The sequence below is a fragment of the Capsella rubella genome, unplaced genomic scaffold (genome assembly GCF_000375325.1).
Source record: "Capsella rubella cultivar Monte Gargano unplaced genomic scaffold, Caprub1_0 scaffold_5, whole genome shotgun sequence".
In the NCBI taxonomy this organism is placed as follows: domain Eukaryota; kingdom Viridiplantae; phylum Streptophyta; class Magnoliopsida; order Brassicales; family Brassicaceae; genus Capsella; species Capsella rubella.
Genome location: NW_006238919.1, coordinates 10494912 through 10511422, shown reverse-complemented (window position 1 = coordinate 10511422; position 16511 = coordinate 10494912). Strand labels below are relative to the sequence as shown.

The 16511-nt window shown below is 36.8% G+C and overlaps 4 protein-coding genes across 5 annotated transcripts; 2 read left to right on the top strand and 2 right to left on the bottom strand.

Moving 5' to 3' along the window:
* The first annotated feature begins 1782 nt into the window (after positions 1 to 1782).
* LOC17884727 (patatin-like protein 7) lies at positions 1783 to 4283 on the top strand. Its single transcript, XM_006290926.2, has 2 exons — positions 1783 to 3535; positions 3672 to 4283. Exons 1-2 carry the CDS (start codon positions 2381 to 2383, stop codon positions 3984 to 3986), a joined length of 1470 nt encoding a protein of 489 aa, XP_006290988.1. The 5' UTR covers positions 1783 to 2380; the 3' UTR covers positions 3987 to 4283.
* A 3608-nt stretch (positions 4284 to 7891) lies between these two features.
* On the bottom strand, positions 7892 to 9711 carry LOC17885208 (probable cysteine protease RD19D). Its single transcript, XM_006293033.2, has 4 exons — positions 9201 to 9711; positions 8801 to 8920; positions 8460 to 8703; positions 7892 to 8335 (listed from the first exon to the last, which is right to left on the bottom strand). Exons 1-4 carry the CDS (start codon positions 9663 to 9665, stop codon positions 8061 to 8063), a joined length of 1104 nt encoding a protein of 367 aa, XP_006293095.1. The 5' UTR covers positions 9666 to 9711; the 3' UTR covers positions 7892 to 8060.
* Positions 9712 to 10440: 729 nt separating this feature from the next.
* On the top strand, positions 10441 to 12605 carry LOC17886875 (serine/threonine protein phosphatase 2A 57 kDa regulatory subunit B' epsilon isoform). Of its 2 annotated transcripts, none has more exons than XM_006290919.2 (3): positions 10441 to 10606; positions 10728 to 11925; positions 12037 to 12605. In XM_006290919.2, the coding sequence occupies exons 2-3, from the start codon at positions 10753 to 10755 to the stop codon at positions 12337 to 12339; spliced, it is 1476 nt and encodes a 491-aa protein (XP_006290981.1). In that variant the 5' UTR covers positions 10441 to 10606; positions 10728 to 10752; the 3' UTR covers positions 12340 to 12605. The 2 variants fall into 2 exon arrangements, with proteins under 2 accessions (XP_006290981.1, XP_023637784.1); XM_023782016.1 differs by having other exon boundaries at positions 10441 to 10612.
* Positions 12606 to 12872: 267 nt separating this feature from the next.
* LOC17886078 (probable pectate lyase 13) lies at positions 12873 to 16451 on the bottom strand. The gene is made up of 4 exons (XM_006290887.2): positions 16081 to 16451; positions 15087 to 15981; positions 14258 to 14466; positions 12873 to 13218 (listed from the first exon to the last, which is right to left on the bottom strand). The coding sequence occupies exons 1-4, from the start codon at positions 16215 to 16217 to the stop codon at positions 12954 to 12956; spliced, it is 1506 nt and encodes a 501-aa protein (XP_006290949.1). The 5' UTR covers positions 16218 to 16451; the 3' UTR covers positions 12873 to 12953.
* Between the last annotated feature and the right edge of the window lie 60 nt (positions 16452 to 16511).

Sequence of the window (16511 nt, the reverse complement as noted above, 5' to 3'; positions counted from 1 at the left end):
TATATCTATTGAATAAAATATATATTAAATATTTTACTAAGTAATGGTAATTCAAATAACTAATTTATTCCATTTTTAATCATAATGTTTTGATTTTATTTATTTATTTGTAGCATACATTAACTGTTTAATTATTTTTGTGGATTGACAATGTTATATTATATGAAAATATAATAATCATGTGATATGATTTCCTGAACTTTCTTAAAATTATTAAATGCTAATTGCATATTAGTTAATATCCAGGGAAACTGGGGAGTTAATATATTATTAAATTGATGTTAATAATAAGGAATGTTTATTTTACGATTTTATTTTTGGTCACATGATATATTTTGGTCTTTTATCTTAATTCAAAGAAATATATAAATATCTTTTGTGCTATATTTTTGAAAAAAAAATCAATATGAAAATTTTAAATGTTAATATAAGAGATTGTATGTGATACAAAATATTTATTCGATTGATTTTTGAAAACAAATTTTTATTATTGATTTTTTTAAGATTTTTTTTTATTTAAACTTTTTAGTTATTTTTTTAAGATTTTATTATTTTTAAAAATTTTAAGATAATATCAATTTTGTTGAATATTTCTCCTTATTTTATGCTATTGTAAAATAAATAACATATTTATTTTTCTTTCTATTTTTCCTAAAATATCAATTTAAAATCAAAATATATATGATGATTTTTGTAACGCAAAATAAATATATTATCATATCATAAGAGTTATAAAAATACAAATAACATAAACTATTTGAATAAAACCATTAAACCAAATAAAAAAAATACTATAAATTAGATTTCTTTAAATATTAAAATATTTTTAAAAAAAATATCTCAAAATTTTAAATATGTTATATATGAACATTTTTGAATTTAGTTGTCCATTTTTTTGGCAACAAAATTAATATGATCCATAAATATAGATAGTTTCTGTTATTATTATTTTGTTTATTAAAAAAAATAAATTTGCTGTCATTAATACTGTTTGGCAACTGGAATATATTTCATGAAATTTTTTTAAAAAATTGAGGGTGTTTGGTTTCAACTTGTCCTTCCCAATTAATAGTATAGATAATATAGTACAGATTAATGGATTTAACTACAACTAAAATGTGACAAAGCAAAATATTATTAGTATTTAAATTCTGTTTCTGAAAAGAAAAGAAAAAAGAGATTAGAGACCACGATAGAACTTTGACATGTCAAATTTTACATCATCATCATCATATATATAATTAATAATTTTCTATAATTATTTTCTAGAGTCCCTCCACACACGTTTCTGATGTATTATTATTATTATTATTATTTTTTAATATATAAAAAGAGATCTCTTTTCCGTAAAGGTCAAAATAAATATACAAAAAAGAAATTCTATATTTATTTATTAGCAGTTCATTTCTCTTAATTGCATTTCATCTATGGGAAAACTGAAAAGAAATAAGTAAGAGAAAGGAAGAAGCATTCAACGTTGTATTAATAAACCATTTGAAGCTCTGTAAAATAGAATAATTAGAAAACTCAGAGCGTTTACATTTGTTAAGTTATGTTAAAATAAGAAAGTCAGAGAGAGAGAGAGAGAGAGAGAGAGAGGCAGAGTAAGCTTTTCCAAATATGTAAGTAACGTCTCAAGTTACTAATTATATAATTATAAATATTAAAAGTAAAAAAAAATAAAAAATAAATAAGAAATAATAAAAGTCTTTATGTAAAAGTGAATGCAACTATCCTACCAAAAAAAAGAGAAGGTGAATGCAACTATAAGTACATAATTAAATAGCTCGTTCGTTCCTCTTTAATTAATTAATTGGTAGTAATAATCAGTGTTTTGTCTGCCTTCTCCTTTCTCTTCAATCCGATGGGTTTGGTGGGGAGATTTTAAGTAAAGCGTGCGATTTTTATTATATCTATATATAAAAAACAGACATCCTCTGTAACTCCTGTGTTCTTGCCTCTTCTTCTTCTGCTTCTGCTTCTTCTTCTTCTTCTCCTTCTTCGTTAATCGCTATATATGTTGTTGGTCTTTCATTTGTAATTCTGTATATATATATATATATATATAAATAGTAGAAAAGTTAGTTTCATCCTTTTCTGGTTTCTCTTAAGCTTCTGATCCGACGAAAGAAAGACAGCGCTCGCTTGTGTTTTGAACAAAAGATTCCGCGTAAATTAACTTGTTTTTTTGAATTGTGAGGTGAGAGGGAGAAAGAAAGATACCATTTCTTTTTACCAAAAAAAAAGACAGTCCAAAGACTTGTGTGGTTTTGGTCTGAAATCTCTTCTTGTTGTTGTTGTTGTTGCTGTAGTAGTTCATATGTGTTAGTTAATTTGGGTCGTAGGGGTCAGATACTTGATTGATTTCTCTCAAATCATTATGCATAGAGTACGCAATAAACCGACCGCTACGGTTAAGCATTTAATAAAACAGAGAGGCGGAGGTAGCGACGGAGCTACGGAGTCGGCGAACGATGATAATAGTAATAACAGTCTCCTGACGGATATGCAGGAACCTAGCATCGACACAGATAAACTCAGCTACGAGATTTTCTCCATTCTTGAGAGCAAGTTTCTTTTCGGGTACGACGACGACAACAAGGACGACCATCCCAAATTCAAATCAGTACCCGAACCCGAACCCGAACCCGCTAATTCTGTTAAGAACCAGAGGGGTAAAATCTGTATTCTGAGCATCGACGGTGGTGGAATGAGAGGTATTTTGCCCGGAAAGGCTTTGGCTTATCTGGAACACGCTCTCAAATCTAAATCGGGCGACCCGACTGCCCGAATCGCCGATTACTTTGACGTAGCCGCCGGCTCCGGTATAGGTGGGATTTACACTGCGATGCTCTTCGGGTCAAGAGACGGTAGCCGCCCCATCTTCACAGCAGAGGACACGTGGCAGTTCCTCACCAAAAACGCCAAGGGTCTTTACGGGTCTTCCGGAGGAATCTTGAAACGGGTCATGAGAACAACCGGGTCCGGTACGGCCAAGTTGAAGAAAGTGATGAAAGAGTCTTTCTCGGAGCTGACCTTAAAGGACACGCTTAAGCCTGTGCTTATACCTTGCTACGACCTCAAAAGCTCTGCGCCGTTTCTCTTCTCACGCGCCGACGCCCTTGAGACGGACGGCTTTGATTTTAGGCTCTGGGAGGTTTGTAGGGCGACTTGGGCTGAGCCTGGGGTGTTTCAGCCGGTGGAGATGAAGTCCGTTGACGGGCGGACCAAGTGCGTGGCCGTTGGTGGAGGATTAGCGATGAGCAATCCCACGGCGGCTGCGATCACGCATGTGCTGCACAACAAGCAGGAGTTTCCCTTTGTGCGAGGAGTCGAGGATCTGCTTGTGCTGTCTCTTGGTATGGGTCAGTTGCTTGATGTTAGCTATGAATACGACCAGATTATCAAGTGGACTGCTAAGCATTGGGCTCGCCCCGCGGCTCTTATATCTAATGACAGTGCTGCTGACACCGTCGACCAAGCTGTGGCCATGGCTTTTGGTCACTGCCGCAGTAGTAACTATGTCCGGATTCAGGTATTTGAAATATGCTCAGTGTTTGGTTTTAGAAACTCATACTTGTGATCCAATTTGAGTTAGTTGGAATGTTGGATTGTACATGTTGTTTGTCTCAAATTAATATATGTTTAATGTAGTTATGAATTGGTTGCAGGCCAATGGGTCGAGCTTAGGACCTTGCAGTCCAAACATAGACACAGACCCTAGTGGGAGCAATGTGAATATGCTGGTGGGTGTGGCGGAAGAGATGCTGAAGCAGAAGAATGTAGAATCGGTTTTGTTCGGAGGTAAGAGAATAGATGAACAAAGCAATTTCGAGAAGCTCGACTGGCTAGCCGGGGAACTCGTTCTCGAGCATCGAAGGAGAAATTGCAGAATCGCTCCAACCGTAGCGTTCAAGCAATCCGTCCATAGGGCAGATCAGAAGACAAGGGACAAGGATATCGGTGTGACCGCAAGAGAACGTTGAAATAAGAAATAATTTATCTAGGATTTAAAGCTTTTTTTTTTTTTCTGCTAAACCTTAGTTTAAAAGCTTAGGCCAAAGTTTTATTTATTTTCTTATCAGGTTATGATTTGTTGTATAGATTTTGTGTTTGAGTTTGAGTATCCGAAACATGATGAGAAAAGGGGAAACAAACACCTACTATCATCTTGCCAAAAAGGGCTCAACCTCCTTAATTCATGCTGCCAAAAAGAAAAGAATGACATGATTCCTGTAATTTCGGTTTGTCTTTGTTTTCCTATAAGCATCATTATTTCTTCTTTGACATTTCCACTAGCTCGAGATAAGCCAAGCTTTATGCAACACAAATGAAGTCTAAAATACATACATGTATTTATTTTATTGCCTTGTGCTTGCTTATGTAGAAAGAAGCTGCTTGGTTGGACACTTGGAATCTAAAAAGAACAGTTTATATTCTAACTTCTGAACAGTAAGGAATGAAACTAAAGTCTTGCGCAATTTTAACATAAACACGAACGAAATAATAGTATGTAAACTTTAACAAACAAAATAGTTGATTATTACGTATATGACAAGTAATGATTGATAAAATCTACAGAATGAATCACGGTAACATTCCACTAGTCCCGCCAATTCACGACTTACTTACTACTATTACTAATCAAATCGAATAAAGTCATCCAATAAAACACAACACTCTTGGTGTTCGTGATACGACACCATTAATGACAATAGCCATAAAATCTCACTTTATATAATCAATAGTAGTAGCTTCTCATGTTAAGAGTTTTTGTCAGATTCAATTTTAATGTGTTAAAAAGACTACACCATGTAAATTTGATTTTAATTTTCATGTGGGTTCCAAAGATGTGAAACATGGGAGAGCCTAATGAATATAACGTATCATGTGATCACATCGTTGGGATGCTTTCAACAAAAAAAAAAAAAAAAATACACATTATCTTTGAGAGGTTCCTTTATTTATTTGATTTGGTTAGGGAATTAGATTATCAATCCAAAAAGAAAACAAATGTTGTCGTTTGGTTCTTGCGCGTGTGCGTGCGTCGAGGGAGGGACGGTGCGGAGAACGTCACATAGATATATATATATCTGTGAGTAACCCCACGTCTTTGATTTGTCGGTTCGGACTCATCCACCGACACTCGAAACTATAGTTTTTTTGTTCAATTGTTTCCGAAAACTATATACTGATTTTGAGATCTTTTATTTTTCATTCCTATCAATTATATATGCGTCGGTCCAAATAGGTCTGCCTAGTAGCAAATTCCATCTTTAGTTTGGTTTGCATCTTTACGTGGCGTCATTTTTCATACGGACAAATAATTCGATGGTTGGCTCAACTTATAGTTTCGATCTGGACACGTACAAAGATTGGGTTCTAGTTCGGGTTACTCTAGTTTGAAAGAAATGTATAGCTAGATGCGGCTTTAATTTGGTTTTAGTTTGATGTTATAGTCATGATCCTATGCGATAGTATATATTCTAATGTTTGGATTGTTATAGTTTGTTAACTTACGAACCCTATAAAATATGTATGGATATGGTTGGTTAGGTTTGGTCACCCAAGGGTTTTGTGTTTGGTATAAGAATGTTTAAGCTTAGTTTAATGCATGTTTAGGTCAAATGACACTTAAAGGTTCATTTTTAAGTGTTAATCCTCTTAACACGAGAACAATATTAGTCATTATCCTTACCGTTAAATACTCAGATTCGTAATTTTTTTTTTTTTCTTTTTTTGATTTTAAATTATCTTTTTATTCTTATTTTTATGGGTGGACAACCATTACACCTAGTTGAACTACCGACACATAGGTAGATGAAACGGTTTTGTTTCTTTTTCAAACTTCAAAACGTATATGTCGAATATTTAAGTTTAACAACGATTTTATAATCGTATTTTCTAACCGGATTCAAATATGACCATATTTACAAACCGCAAAAGATTGCGAAAAAACAGTTTTAAATGGTTTAGGTCACTTATAGTACAACTACTACAAAGTAGATATGTTTCTAGTTTGTAGAAAAATTAAGCACCAAACCAAAAAAAGAAAAGAAATGGTTAGCTTGCATCAATAAGAACGCCGAAAGCGAAACTTTAGAACAAAGTGGGCTTCGAGTTCGCACTGTGTGTTCTTTCTTATTCAATAAACCTTTTTATTCTTGTCTTTTTTCTTTTGAGAAGTTGAAAATCTGAATTTTCACTAAGAAAAAGGCAGAAAAAAAAAGAAGGAAAAAGAAGAGAAGAGAGGTTTAGTAAATAGAAGAAAATCTTTGGAGTGGGATACTCTTGCCTAGCACCGGGTAAGCATCACGGGACCTACTCTCACGTCCACGACAGCTACATAATATGGCAATCTGACTTGGTCAATTTCTTAACCATATTTGTAATTTCTCCTTTTTAGTTATCTTTTCTTTCTTTAATCAATAGTCAATAGATACATATATGTGTGTACTAAGGACAAACGGAGATTCGTTTTTTCTTCTTTCAACATTATGAATTAAACGAGTTTCTAATTTTTATAAGATGTTTTTTTATATAATTAAATGATGTTTTATAGTATGAATTTTTATAAGAATGTTGATAAAGAAAAAAAAGATGTTTTAAAATTTTAAAAAATCATATAATTTGATATTTTTGGTATCTTCAATTCAAGAATAAATGCAAAATAAACAAATTTCGAAGTTTATTATTTCTACAGTTCTCTCTTTTATAAAATTTTCAGCATTAATTGATCATAAAGTATGGTGATTCAATCATTTCACAAAAATTTGTAATATCTGCGCATTCAACAAACACGTAATTCGTAAAATGAAAAAGGAGAACTTCTACTTTCCTTGATGAATTGACGTGTTATGTTACTATGTTCGCAGACCTTTTTTTCAGACGAAAAAAGAAGAGGACACTCGAGCCTCGAGGCCTTTTTTCAAGAAATGGAGAACAGTGTCTAATACCCATAGCTGTGTCGGTTTCTTGATTTGTAAAAATTATAGTTTTGGTTATTAGACCACTCGAAGCTGTTGCTCTGTTTAAACCTTTTTTTTTATTTAGACCAAAAGAAGAAGACAGATCCAGGAGTCATACAAGTAAAGGCCTCAACACTTATGATATGAGAAAGCCTTCAAAACGTATCTACCCCTATTGTTCTTCGTCTAATATATGTATATGCTATAATATGCTGACAAAATCGAAGAATTAATATATATCAAGAATTTTGATCTGAAAGATCCTAGCTAGAATTTTACAGAAAATAAAACATAAGTTTATGAGTATTAAGCTTCCGACGAAATCCTTATATACCAGAGAAATTATGTACCAAGCAACAAATAGGTATGTAAGGTTTCGTTGTTCTGGACATGATATAATGTCAAAAGATTTAAAATCCAAAACCAGTTCATGTGTTTCGGTGAAGTTAACGTTAATGTAGAACTACATCCGCATGTTCTATTCTTTTTACACGGAGACCGCATTTTCAATTACAGTTTTAAATTTAGTCACAATTATCTTGTAAAGATTTATATGTCTATACAACAACCTTGAAACCTAGTGTGCAAATAGATCACTCTTGTGTTATGTGTACCTTCACAACACTGATTTTGTTATTAATTTTATGAAAGAAAGAAAACAACACATGTTGTCAAGAAGAGTACTCTCATCTTTGGCCAGAGATATCAAACATCTCTTCTCTATTTAACATGACCAGAAATATCAAACATCTTCTCTATTCTGTAAGAAGCTTTAAACATGTATCTAAATCAGCACCATGTTCTTACATTTTCCCTTTAGTTAATGCAAATAACATTTTCGGCGGCTGATTGCTATTAATCCAAAAGTTAATTTTCTTTTCCATAACTAATTAAGTTCTATTTCTATCTCACCCCATTACGTGTGACTAATAAAGAACAAGAAAATATATAGAAGGCAAATAAATCACCCATCGTTACTACAAGACTGTCGAGACAGCGGTCGGGGTAAGACACCCAATATTCAAACCCACCAACTTCACTCCTAAACTCATAAAATGAAAAACAAGTGTGCGGAGGAAAGACAAGACCAATCTACGAAGAAACTCGGGTGGCTACCGCAGAGACCATCGAGTTAATCCCACATATATCGTGGCCACGACACAGCTTGTAGTACCCATCCTCTCCCCATTTCTTCCCCCACGAGTTCTTTATAATCCAATAGGGTTTATTACTAAGCCGCAAGATCGAAAACCCTTTTGATCCGTACCCAACAAGAAGTACTCCGTGGTTAATCTTTCTCTTGCTGCATATAAGCGGACACGACACTCCTCCTATATACGTCTGCATGAACACAGCGTTTAATCCCACTGCGTCATGACAACACAAAAACAAAAAAACATTAGTGGTTTTTTCTCTATATTTTCGGACTTTGAACGCAAAAATTGTTGGTTTTAGGTACGAACACATATATTAGTTAATAATATATATCACCTGCTAAGGGACCATGTTGAACTAAATTTGCTGCGATTTGATTCTCATCCAATGGTATAGTCGTGAAGTTCACTACTTTTACCGCAACCTTGTCAGGATCGAACTTGCACTGGCCACGTTTACCGGTGTACGGATATGATTTTTCCTCTTCTAAGCCTCCTGCCTCCATCAAATACTCGTAGGCATTTGTCATGAGCCCCCCACCACATCCATCGTCGCAAGCTTTCTTGTCCTTTGGATCGCACTATAGAAATATAGCAGAGAAATTTTCAAATTAAAAAACAAAAAGTACCAAATCAGATTGAAAATTCAAATACTTAATGGGCTGAATGAAAACAGACCGCTTTATCACAATCCACAAGTTGTTGTTCGCTAAGGCTGAGGAGCTTCCCGGTGGACACAAAATGGGCTCCTTCAGCTGCTCCTGTCGTGCTAAAAGCCCAGCACGATCCACATGCACCCTTCACATCCACATACATCACGTACTTAAAAAACCCATTGACAATTAATATATTAACATAACACATTATCCTACATCAAATTAATCCAAACGAAATATGAATCATAACTAGACTAGTTCTGAAACTATCAACCTACCACCAAGGCACCAAGTGCCAATTATCAATATTTAATAATTAGACATTTTTCTCAAATTTTTTCTACGTTTGCAATCAAATATATAATCCAAGCCTTAAGACAAATATAAATATAAATGTGACATTCTGGAAAGAAAGAACATACTTGATTCTTAACCTCAGTAACTCCACCTTTCTCCCTCCAGTCAAAATCGTCAGGTAATCCCTCAACATCAACCATGGGTGCCTCAGCTCCAACCGTAACGCCATGACCGCGGTCAACATCGGCTACTCCGGTGTACATCCGCTTGAACTCGTCTTCGGTGAGGTCAGAGAACTGCGTAACTCCATGGACGGCAGTAGGATCCATCATCTGGTGCTCAGCCGCCTTGAGGACGTTTTTGGCGAATATCCCGAGGCGGTGAACGTACTCCTCCCTTGTGGAGTAGCTCTTGCCGAAGTCCGACATAAAAACCCGAAATTTGCTCTCCGTGTGAGTTCCGAGGAGATTAGGGCGCACTTGACGACCATCGTCCGTGACTTGGCGTATGGTGATGTCATCTACGGAAGCTACCGCGTGGAAGAAGAAGATGGCGCATGTTATCAGCTGTGCTAAGGCCTTAGCCACCATGATCGCTGTTATCAAATGGGTCTTGTTTTGAGGTGGCCTTAGTTAGTCCCTAGAGATCTCGATGGGTTTGTGTGTGTGTATATAAAGAGAGGTAACGAAAGTGTTGGAGATTTTACATGCAGAGTAGAGACACGTGGGATGTTTGCATGTAAGTAATTAGTCTCACACAGTGAAGCTGCAAGACACGTATCTACGCCATTTGAAAGTTATCAATCTAGAAAGAAACAAAAAGAGTAAAGATTGGTCAATTTTGTTTCTTTTAGTGATAAATCGAATTAAGTTTTAGGTTAGGCCGTTAGGGTTTACCATTACACGGTTTTTTGGTACTCTTACTCAATATCCATTAAACTCATAGATTTTAAAGTGTTGATATAGTTCCACTAATGTTACAAATCAGAATCCATCCATACGTTTTCTCTTTGTTGGACCTGGCATTGAAGAAAAAGGCAGTTTTATTATCCCACATCTTGATGCCAAAAATTGCCGGATCCAACAGCAAGACACTGGTTTGATATATAGAGGGCTTCGGCCCAAATATATCTATGATTTTGTAAAATCCAATTTAAAAACATGTAGTATTTTTTTTCTAGAAAACCCAACAGATACTGTATTTTCTTATTTGAGATTTTACTAGTTTTTAGATATTTTAAGAGAATAATAAAATCTTTGAAATCCCTCTAACAATCATGTGTGTTTGTTTTATGAAATCTAAAAATATTTAACCAAAGCTAATGAATAATATAATTATCCTCTTGGAAAAAAATGGGTTAAAAATACATGTCCCCAAATGTGATGCTCCTCCTCCTTCATTCATACATCAAATCTTCTCACGGTGTTTCTGGTATTGCCTGAAGAACACATTCTTCTCACGTTCCCGTTGGCCTAAATGCTTCTTTCTCCATCTCCGATCTCAGCTTCTCCCTCCATTCATTGCTTGACAGGTAAAAGTATATCTTCTTTCTCATCTTCGTTTCAATCCCTTTTTAAATTTTAAATCTCATTATATTCTCTCTCACGACGAATCTTTTCTATTCTTGTTGTGATATCAATCCCAAAAAAAAGGTTACGTTTTGAGTCAAAATCGAAGATGTTCAACAAAATCATAAAACTGGGTCAGAAGAAATTCAACAAATCAGATCAACACCACCAAGATAACAACGCCTCCACCAACAACGTCGTTCGCGCCAGCCGCACCACAACCGCCGCCGCGTCCTCTGTTTCAAATGGCGAGTCTCAGGCGACGGCTTCATCTCCTTCGCAGACACCGATTCACCCAATGTTCACATCAACGCCGACCCTCGAAGTGCTTCCGTTGTTAAAAGACGTGTCTTCCTCAGATCGACCTCTCCTCTTCATGAAGAAGGCTCACATGTGTTCCTGCCATTGCGATTTCTCTGATACTCTGATAATGCCACGCGAGAAAGAGATCAAAAGGCAGACACTTCTCGAACTGGTTGATTTCCTTCACTCTTCCTCCGCTAAAGTCAATGAGACGATGCAGAGTGAGCTCATCAGAATGGTTTCAGCTAACATTTTCCGGTGTCTCCCACCGGCGCATTATGAGAACACTGGAGCTCCTCCTGAAGGGAACGATCCTGAAGAAGAAGAGCCTTATCTTGAGCCATGGTGGCCTCATTTGCAGCTCGTCTACGAGCTTCTTCTGCGGTATGTAGTCTCTTCCGAAATCGAGCCTAAGACTGCGAAAAAGTTCATCAATCACATCTTTGTGTCGAGGTTACTTGATTTGTTTGACTCCGAGGATCCCAGGGAGAGGGAATATCTGAAAACTGTACTTCATAGGATCTATGGCAAGTTTATATTTCACCGCCCGTTCATTAGGTGTTCGATTTATAATGTTTTCTACAAGTTCTTGTACGAGACTGAGAGGTGCATTGGTATTGGAGAGTTGTTGGAGATCCTTGGAAGTGTGATCAATGGATTTACAGTACCTATGAGAGAGGAGCATAGGTTGTATCTTGTCAAAGCTATTTTGCCGCTACATAAGTCTAAGAGTATCTCCATTTACCACCAGCAGTTGTCGTATTGCGTGACACAGTTTGTGGAGAAAGATTACAAGTTGGCTGATACCGTGATCCGCGGGTTGTTGAAGTTTTGGCCGCTTACCAATTGTCAAAAGGAGGTTCTGTTCTTGGGCGAGTTGGAAGAAGTCTTGGATGCTACAGAGCCCTCTGAGTTTCAGCATTGTGTTGTTCCTCTGTTTACTCAGATTGGGAAATGTCTTAATAGCGCACACTTCCAGGTTCGTTCTTTTTGAGTTTTGTACTTAAAAAAGCTAGTCATAGTTACAAAAGTCATAACATTTTCTTGAGTTATGGAGTTTAACTGTTGATAAGGGATGTGAGGATTTCAGGTGGCAGAGAGAGCTCTTTTCTTGTGGAACAATGAACATATCGTAGGACTGATTGCGCAGAACAAAGACGTGATCTTCCCGATTATCTTTGAAGCATTGGAGAGGAACATGAAAGGACATTGGAACCAAGCGGTGCACGGTCTCTCTGAGAACGTTAGAAGAATGTTTCTTGAGATGGACACTGAGCTCTTTGAAGAGTGCGAGAAACAACACTCCGAGAACGAAGCTAAGGCATGCGAGTTGTTGGAACAAAGAGAATTGACATGGAAGAGACTTGAAGAAGCTGCTTCTCTAGCAGCTTAACTAATTCCCATTTGACGACTTTGTAGCTATCTTTTTTTTTCTTTACTTTTCAAAGGTAATGTTCTTAGAAACACTCTAATAATTGGTTCATTTGTTTGTTCTTTGCATTTTTTGGTCTCTTGTAAATGGCGACCGGGAATATTAATCCACATGTCGCCGACGAGATCATGTCATAGAAGATAAATTTAGTGCTGTTTATTGCAGCTTCTGCAAAACTTGGTAGGAACTGATTTTTAATGAAGACACTGATTTTTGACTAGGACTTAAAGATTATAATTGGGTTGGTCTATATTTTCAACACTCTGTACCAACACCTTTTTTTTAACGTTAATGGAGTGGAGACATAGAAACAAAAAAGTTTGACTAAATAGAAAGATGAAAATGTTACATCATCCTAATGAACCAATGCATTTGATTGGATGAGACAAAGTTCGTCTTTGACGTTGCCTCCTTCATAAAAAATCCCATTTCGGTTCTTGTATTGTTGCAATACAAAAACCAAACTAAAAAGAAAGAAGAAAAAGGTAAGAAAATAATGGAGAGAGCCAAGCCACTTTACACCAAAAACCAATCAATTGAACGGTCCAAATCCTATTTGTTATCCATCCGTTCTTCTACCACAATAATAGAGTTGATGACAATGACAAAAACGAAATCATTAACAAAGAGAACAATAACGTTAAACGCGACCGCGGCTGCTGGGCATTGCTTCCAAATATCATCCCGAAGAAGTCGTCACCGTTGCTGTTGCTGCTGCTGCTACTTCCTCTTGTCGTACCGCCCATACCACTCATGTCGCCGAGCCCTCCACTACCGCTGCTGCCACCGTCTCCGCCTCCATACGGTGAATAAGAATTGCCACTCTGACCTTGATCATCCCTGCACTCACCAAAAAGATCATTTCATTAACAAGTTATTTAATAAAACAAAAAGTCAAAAAAGGATACAAAAAAATAAATGCGATTTAAAAGGACTTTATAGATCCATAGAAAAAGGAATCATATATTCTTTTTTTTTTTCTACGTAAAAGGGTCCCCTCCCACTCCCAACTCCCTAAACCACATTTTCATCATAATGACATCATTACACCCCAATAGAAAAGAAAAACTAAATTGGCTTTTAGTACTACTCCTATTATAAAGTGAGTAAAAGGGGGATAAATAAATTACATTTAGATGTATCAAAATGTAGTTGCATCATTATCATGAATCATGATCGTGCATGTCCTTAATTAAAACTATGACAGACAATTAGACCGCCCAATATAATCCCAAAGGGACAAACTAAAATGATAGAAAATTGCAAGTGGGGGTTCAGACATTGGTCAAGTTGGTCGGTTCCCCAAGCAGACGATCACGTGCGTCCTTTTCTCTCTACTTGAATACTAGCTGCCAATATCCTATTGTCTCTCTCATATTCTCTCAAGTTACACTTTTTTTCTTTTTTTATATATTCTTTATTCAAATTCAAATTATTAATGATTTTGCCATAGTTTCCTATTAATACTCTACTACATTTCTTCTATGAAAATAGAATGTAAATTGAGAACCTCAAAATTAATGACTGCTTCCTAGACAACTTTTAAAAACCCATAAATATAATAAGTTTAAAACAAGACATAGTGACAATAATCATAAACTAGACTCCAAAAATAGAGAGAGACTAAACACAAAACCAAAATCACTACTAGTATTAGAAAAATACGGTTGTTACGAACTTAACGACAATAAACAAATCATACGGCTCCTCTATCATCTTACTAAGCACGCGCTTTCACAGCTAATTACAATTATATAAGTAGAATCATGCATCACTATTTTTATATATAAAAAATTAAATGTTTTGTTTAAAAAAAAAGAAGGGTAAAAAAGGAAAAAGAGTGAGGAAAAAGTAGTAAGTAGAAGAAGTAAAAAAGAACCTGGGACCGCCGAAAACGCCAGCGTTTCGAGTGAGGGTGTTTACGAGAGAAGCAGCTTTAGGGTCCACGCTAGAAGCTTTAGAGTACATGGAGCTCACTCCTTCACCCGATGCCACAAAGAAAGCTCCGTTCTCCATCAGATCTCCTTCTGATCTCCAGTTCCAATTCGCCCATTCTCCATCGTCCTTCGAGTCCACTCTCTTCGTCACCTGCTTTTTTTTTTTTTTTTTCAAACCAATCAGCTTACTTACACAATCTCTATGTCCCACGCGCCTTCAGTAGCGCGTGTTGGTATTACTTAAAACAACAACCAAAAGAGAAAGTGTGTGGAGGACAGGACAGAGAAGAAGAAGAAGAAGAAGAAGAAGAAGAAGAAGGAAGCAAGCAGCCCACATGGCTGTCATGCACTTACACTATACGTACATACCATCACTGTCTCCCCTCCTCGTAGACCCAATTCCTCATACAAAATTAAGATTCTTTCTTCTTCTTTTTTCTTTTCTTTCTCATTTACCATTAAAACTTTAACCGGTTTGGATTTTTTTTTCCTACTAGCTAAAGATTAACAACTGTCCATGTGAATTATGAACTGGACTTATCGGAAAGAAGATAGAACCATACGTATACTCTTAAGCATTTTTACTAGCCAAAACCCAACGACTGACTACTACACATTTGTCAATCACTCAATCAAAAGTTCTCTATCATCTAAAAGATCTATCCACAAAAACATACTAAAGTTCTCAGACACTTAAAAGGAAAGGTTTTTTAGATTTGGGTAATTCACAAAAAAATGTAAAATTTGTAATCAAAAAGAAGAAAAGTTAACCTCTTTGGCGCTAGGATCAGAAGGAGCAGCGTAACGATTTCCTTGGCTGTTAATGGTGGGATTACCACTACCACCAATTGCATACATCTTCCACTCTGTGAAGTCATTATTCACAACATGAATATAACCTCTCCGACATCTAGGCATCCTCTGAACCAGGCCTTGTCCGAAATGGTTAAACGCTATCGTCACCTGCATCCCCGTATCCGGAGCATAGTTATCGTCATGACCCAACAACATCACCTCGTCGTGGTGCGCGAAGTAGTTGTTGGATATGGTTATAGCTGTTGAACCCATCACAGCATCTATAAGCCCGTCGGTGCAGTGGCTCATCGAGCAATGGTCAACCCAGATCTTTTGAGATCCGAAGATCGAGATCCCATCTCCGTCGGATCTACCTCGTTTCTCGAATCCAGCTGAAGGTTTACAGTCGTAGATGTGGAGATTGTGGATGATGATGTGTTGAACGTATTGTAGAGTTAAGCATCCGTTTCCTGTGATGTGTACTGCTGATCCACGCCCGTCCAAGGTTTTGTAGCTGCTGATTATGAGTTCTTGTTTCAATCTGATGAGCATGTTCGAGGAGAAGACGATCCACAGTGGCTCTTCTTGGATTGCGCCGTAACGGAGTGTTCCTGGAGTTGGGTTTGTTGGGTTGTTGTCGGAGGAGTCTGTAACGACGTAGATCTTGCCGTTTTTGCCTCCCAGTGTCCCGTGTCCGAAGCCGATTGAACAGTCGGCCAGTCTTTGACGGTTTGATGACCAGTCTGAGTCGCTGCACTTCCAGCAATCGTCGATTGGGTTTCCGGTACGGCAAGAGGAGGATGAGGATGATGATGAGGACGAGGAAGAGGAGGAGCCTAGTTGTCTTCTTGCAAGAGATGCATTCACACTCCTGTGTTAATTGTGGAAGAGGTAGAAAAAGAAAGTTTCAGTTTTTATTTTCCTTTTCTGGAAAAATGTGAAATGAGAGAGGGAGGGAACTTTTGTTTACCTGATGACATGGAGAGCGACGGAATCAGGGTAAGGATGCTGGTGAGGGAGAGTGAGATTTAGGGGTTTAGTGGCGGCGAGGAGTGTGAAGAAGAGGCAGAGCATGAAAATGGTGCTTGCGAAGTTTGGAAGAAGCATCGTTAATGGCGGATTGTGACTTGGTGCTTGCTTTATTTTGGCGGTGAATGTTGGTTGGTCTGGTAAGTGTCAGAAGAGGAATGTTGGTTGAGAAATGTGGAGGGAGAGAAGCTGAGAAGGATTTGAAATCCACATGAGAGAAAGCTTTGTAGAAGAGGAGGAGGAGAAGAAGAAGAAGAAGAAGAAGCTGCTGCTTTATCTCTCTCTCACTCTCTCTCTCTCTGCTTCTCTGCAATCTTGCTGGAAACAAACAAGGCTAGTAGGTTTTCTTGAGATTTTGATTCTGTTTCTTAG

What these genes read in the sequence shown, in the direction of transcription:
- LOC17884727 (XM_006290926.2), top strand. Translation starts at nt 2,381, where the DNA reads ATGCATAGAGTACGCAATAAACCGACCGCTACGGTTAAGCATTTAATA. An exon ending in GTAACTATGTCCGGATTCAG is followed by an intron (nt 3,536 to 3,671) that starts GTATTTGAAATA and finishes AATTGGTTGCAG; the next exon opens with GCCAATGGGTCGAGCTTAGG.
- LOC17885208 (XM_006293033.2), bottom strand. Translation starts at nt 9,665, where the DNA reads ATGGTGGCTAAGGCCTTAGCACAGCTGATAACATGCGCCATCTTCTTC. An exon ending in TTGTGGATTGTGATAAAGCG is followed by an intron (nt 8,704 to 8,800) that starts GTCTGTTTTCAT and finishes ATATTTCTATAG; the next exon opens with TGCGATCCAAAGGACAAGAA. An exon ending in TCAACATGGTCCCTTAGCAG is followed by an intron (nt 8,336 to 8,459) that starts GTGATATATATT and finishes GTCATGACGCAG; the next exon opens with TGGGATTAAACGCTGTGTTC.
- LOC17886875 (XM_006290919.2), top strand. Translation starts at nt 10,753, where the DNA reads ATGTTCAACAAAATCATAAAACTGGGTCAGAAGAAATTCAACAAATCA. An exon ending in TTAATAGCGCACACTTCCAG is followed by an intron (nt 11,926 to 12,036) that starts GTTCGTTCTTTT and finishes TGAGGATTTCAG; the next exon opens with GTGGCAGAGAGAGCTCTTTT.
- LOC17886078 (XM_006290887.2), bottom strand. Translation starts at nt 16,217, where the DNA reads ATGCTTCTTCCAAACTTCGCAAGCACCATTTTCATGCTCTGCCTCTTC. An exon ending in CTGATCCTAGCGCCAAAGAG is followed by an intron (nt 14,467 to 15,086) that starts GTTAACTTTTCT and finishes AAAAAAAAGCAG; the next exon opens with GTGACGAAGAGAGTGGACTC. An exon ending in GGCGTTTTCGGCGGTCCCAG is followed by an intron (nt 13,219 to 14,257) that starts GTTCTTTTTTAC and finishes TGGTGAGTGCAG; the next exon opens with GGATGATCAAGGTCAGAGTG.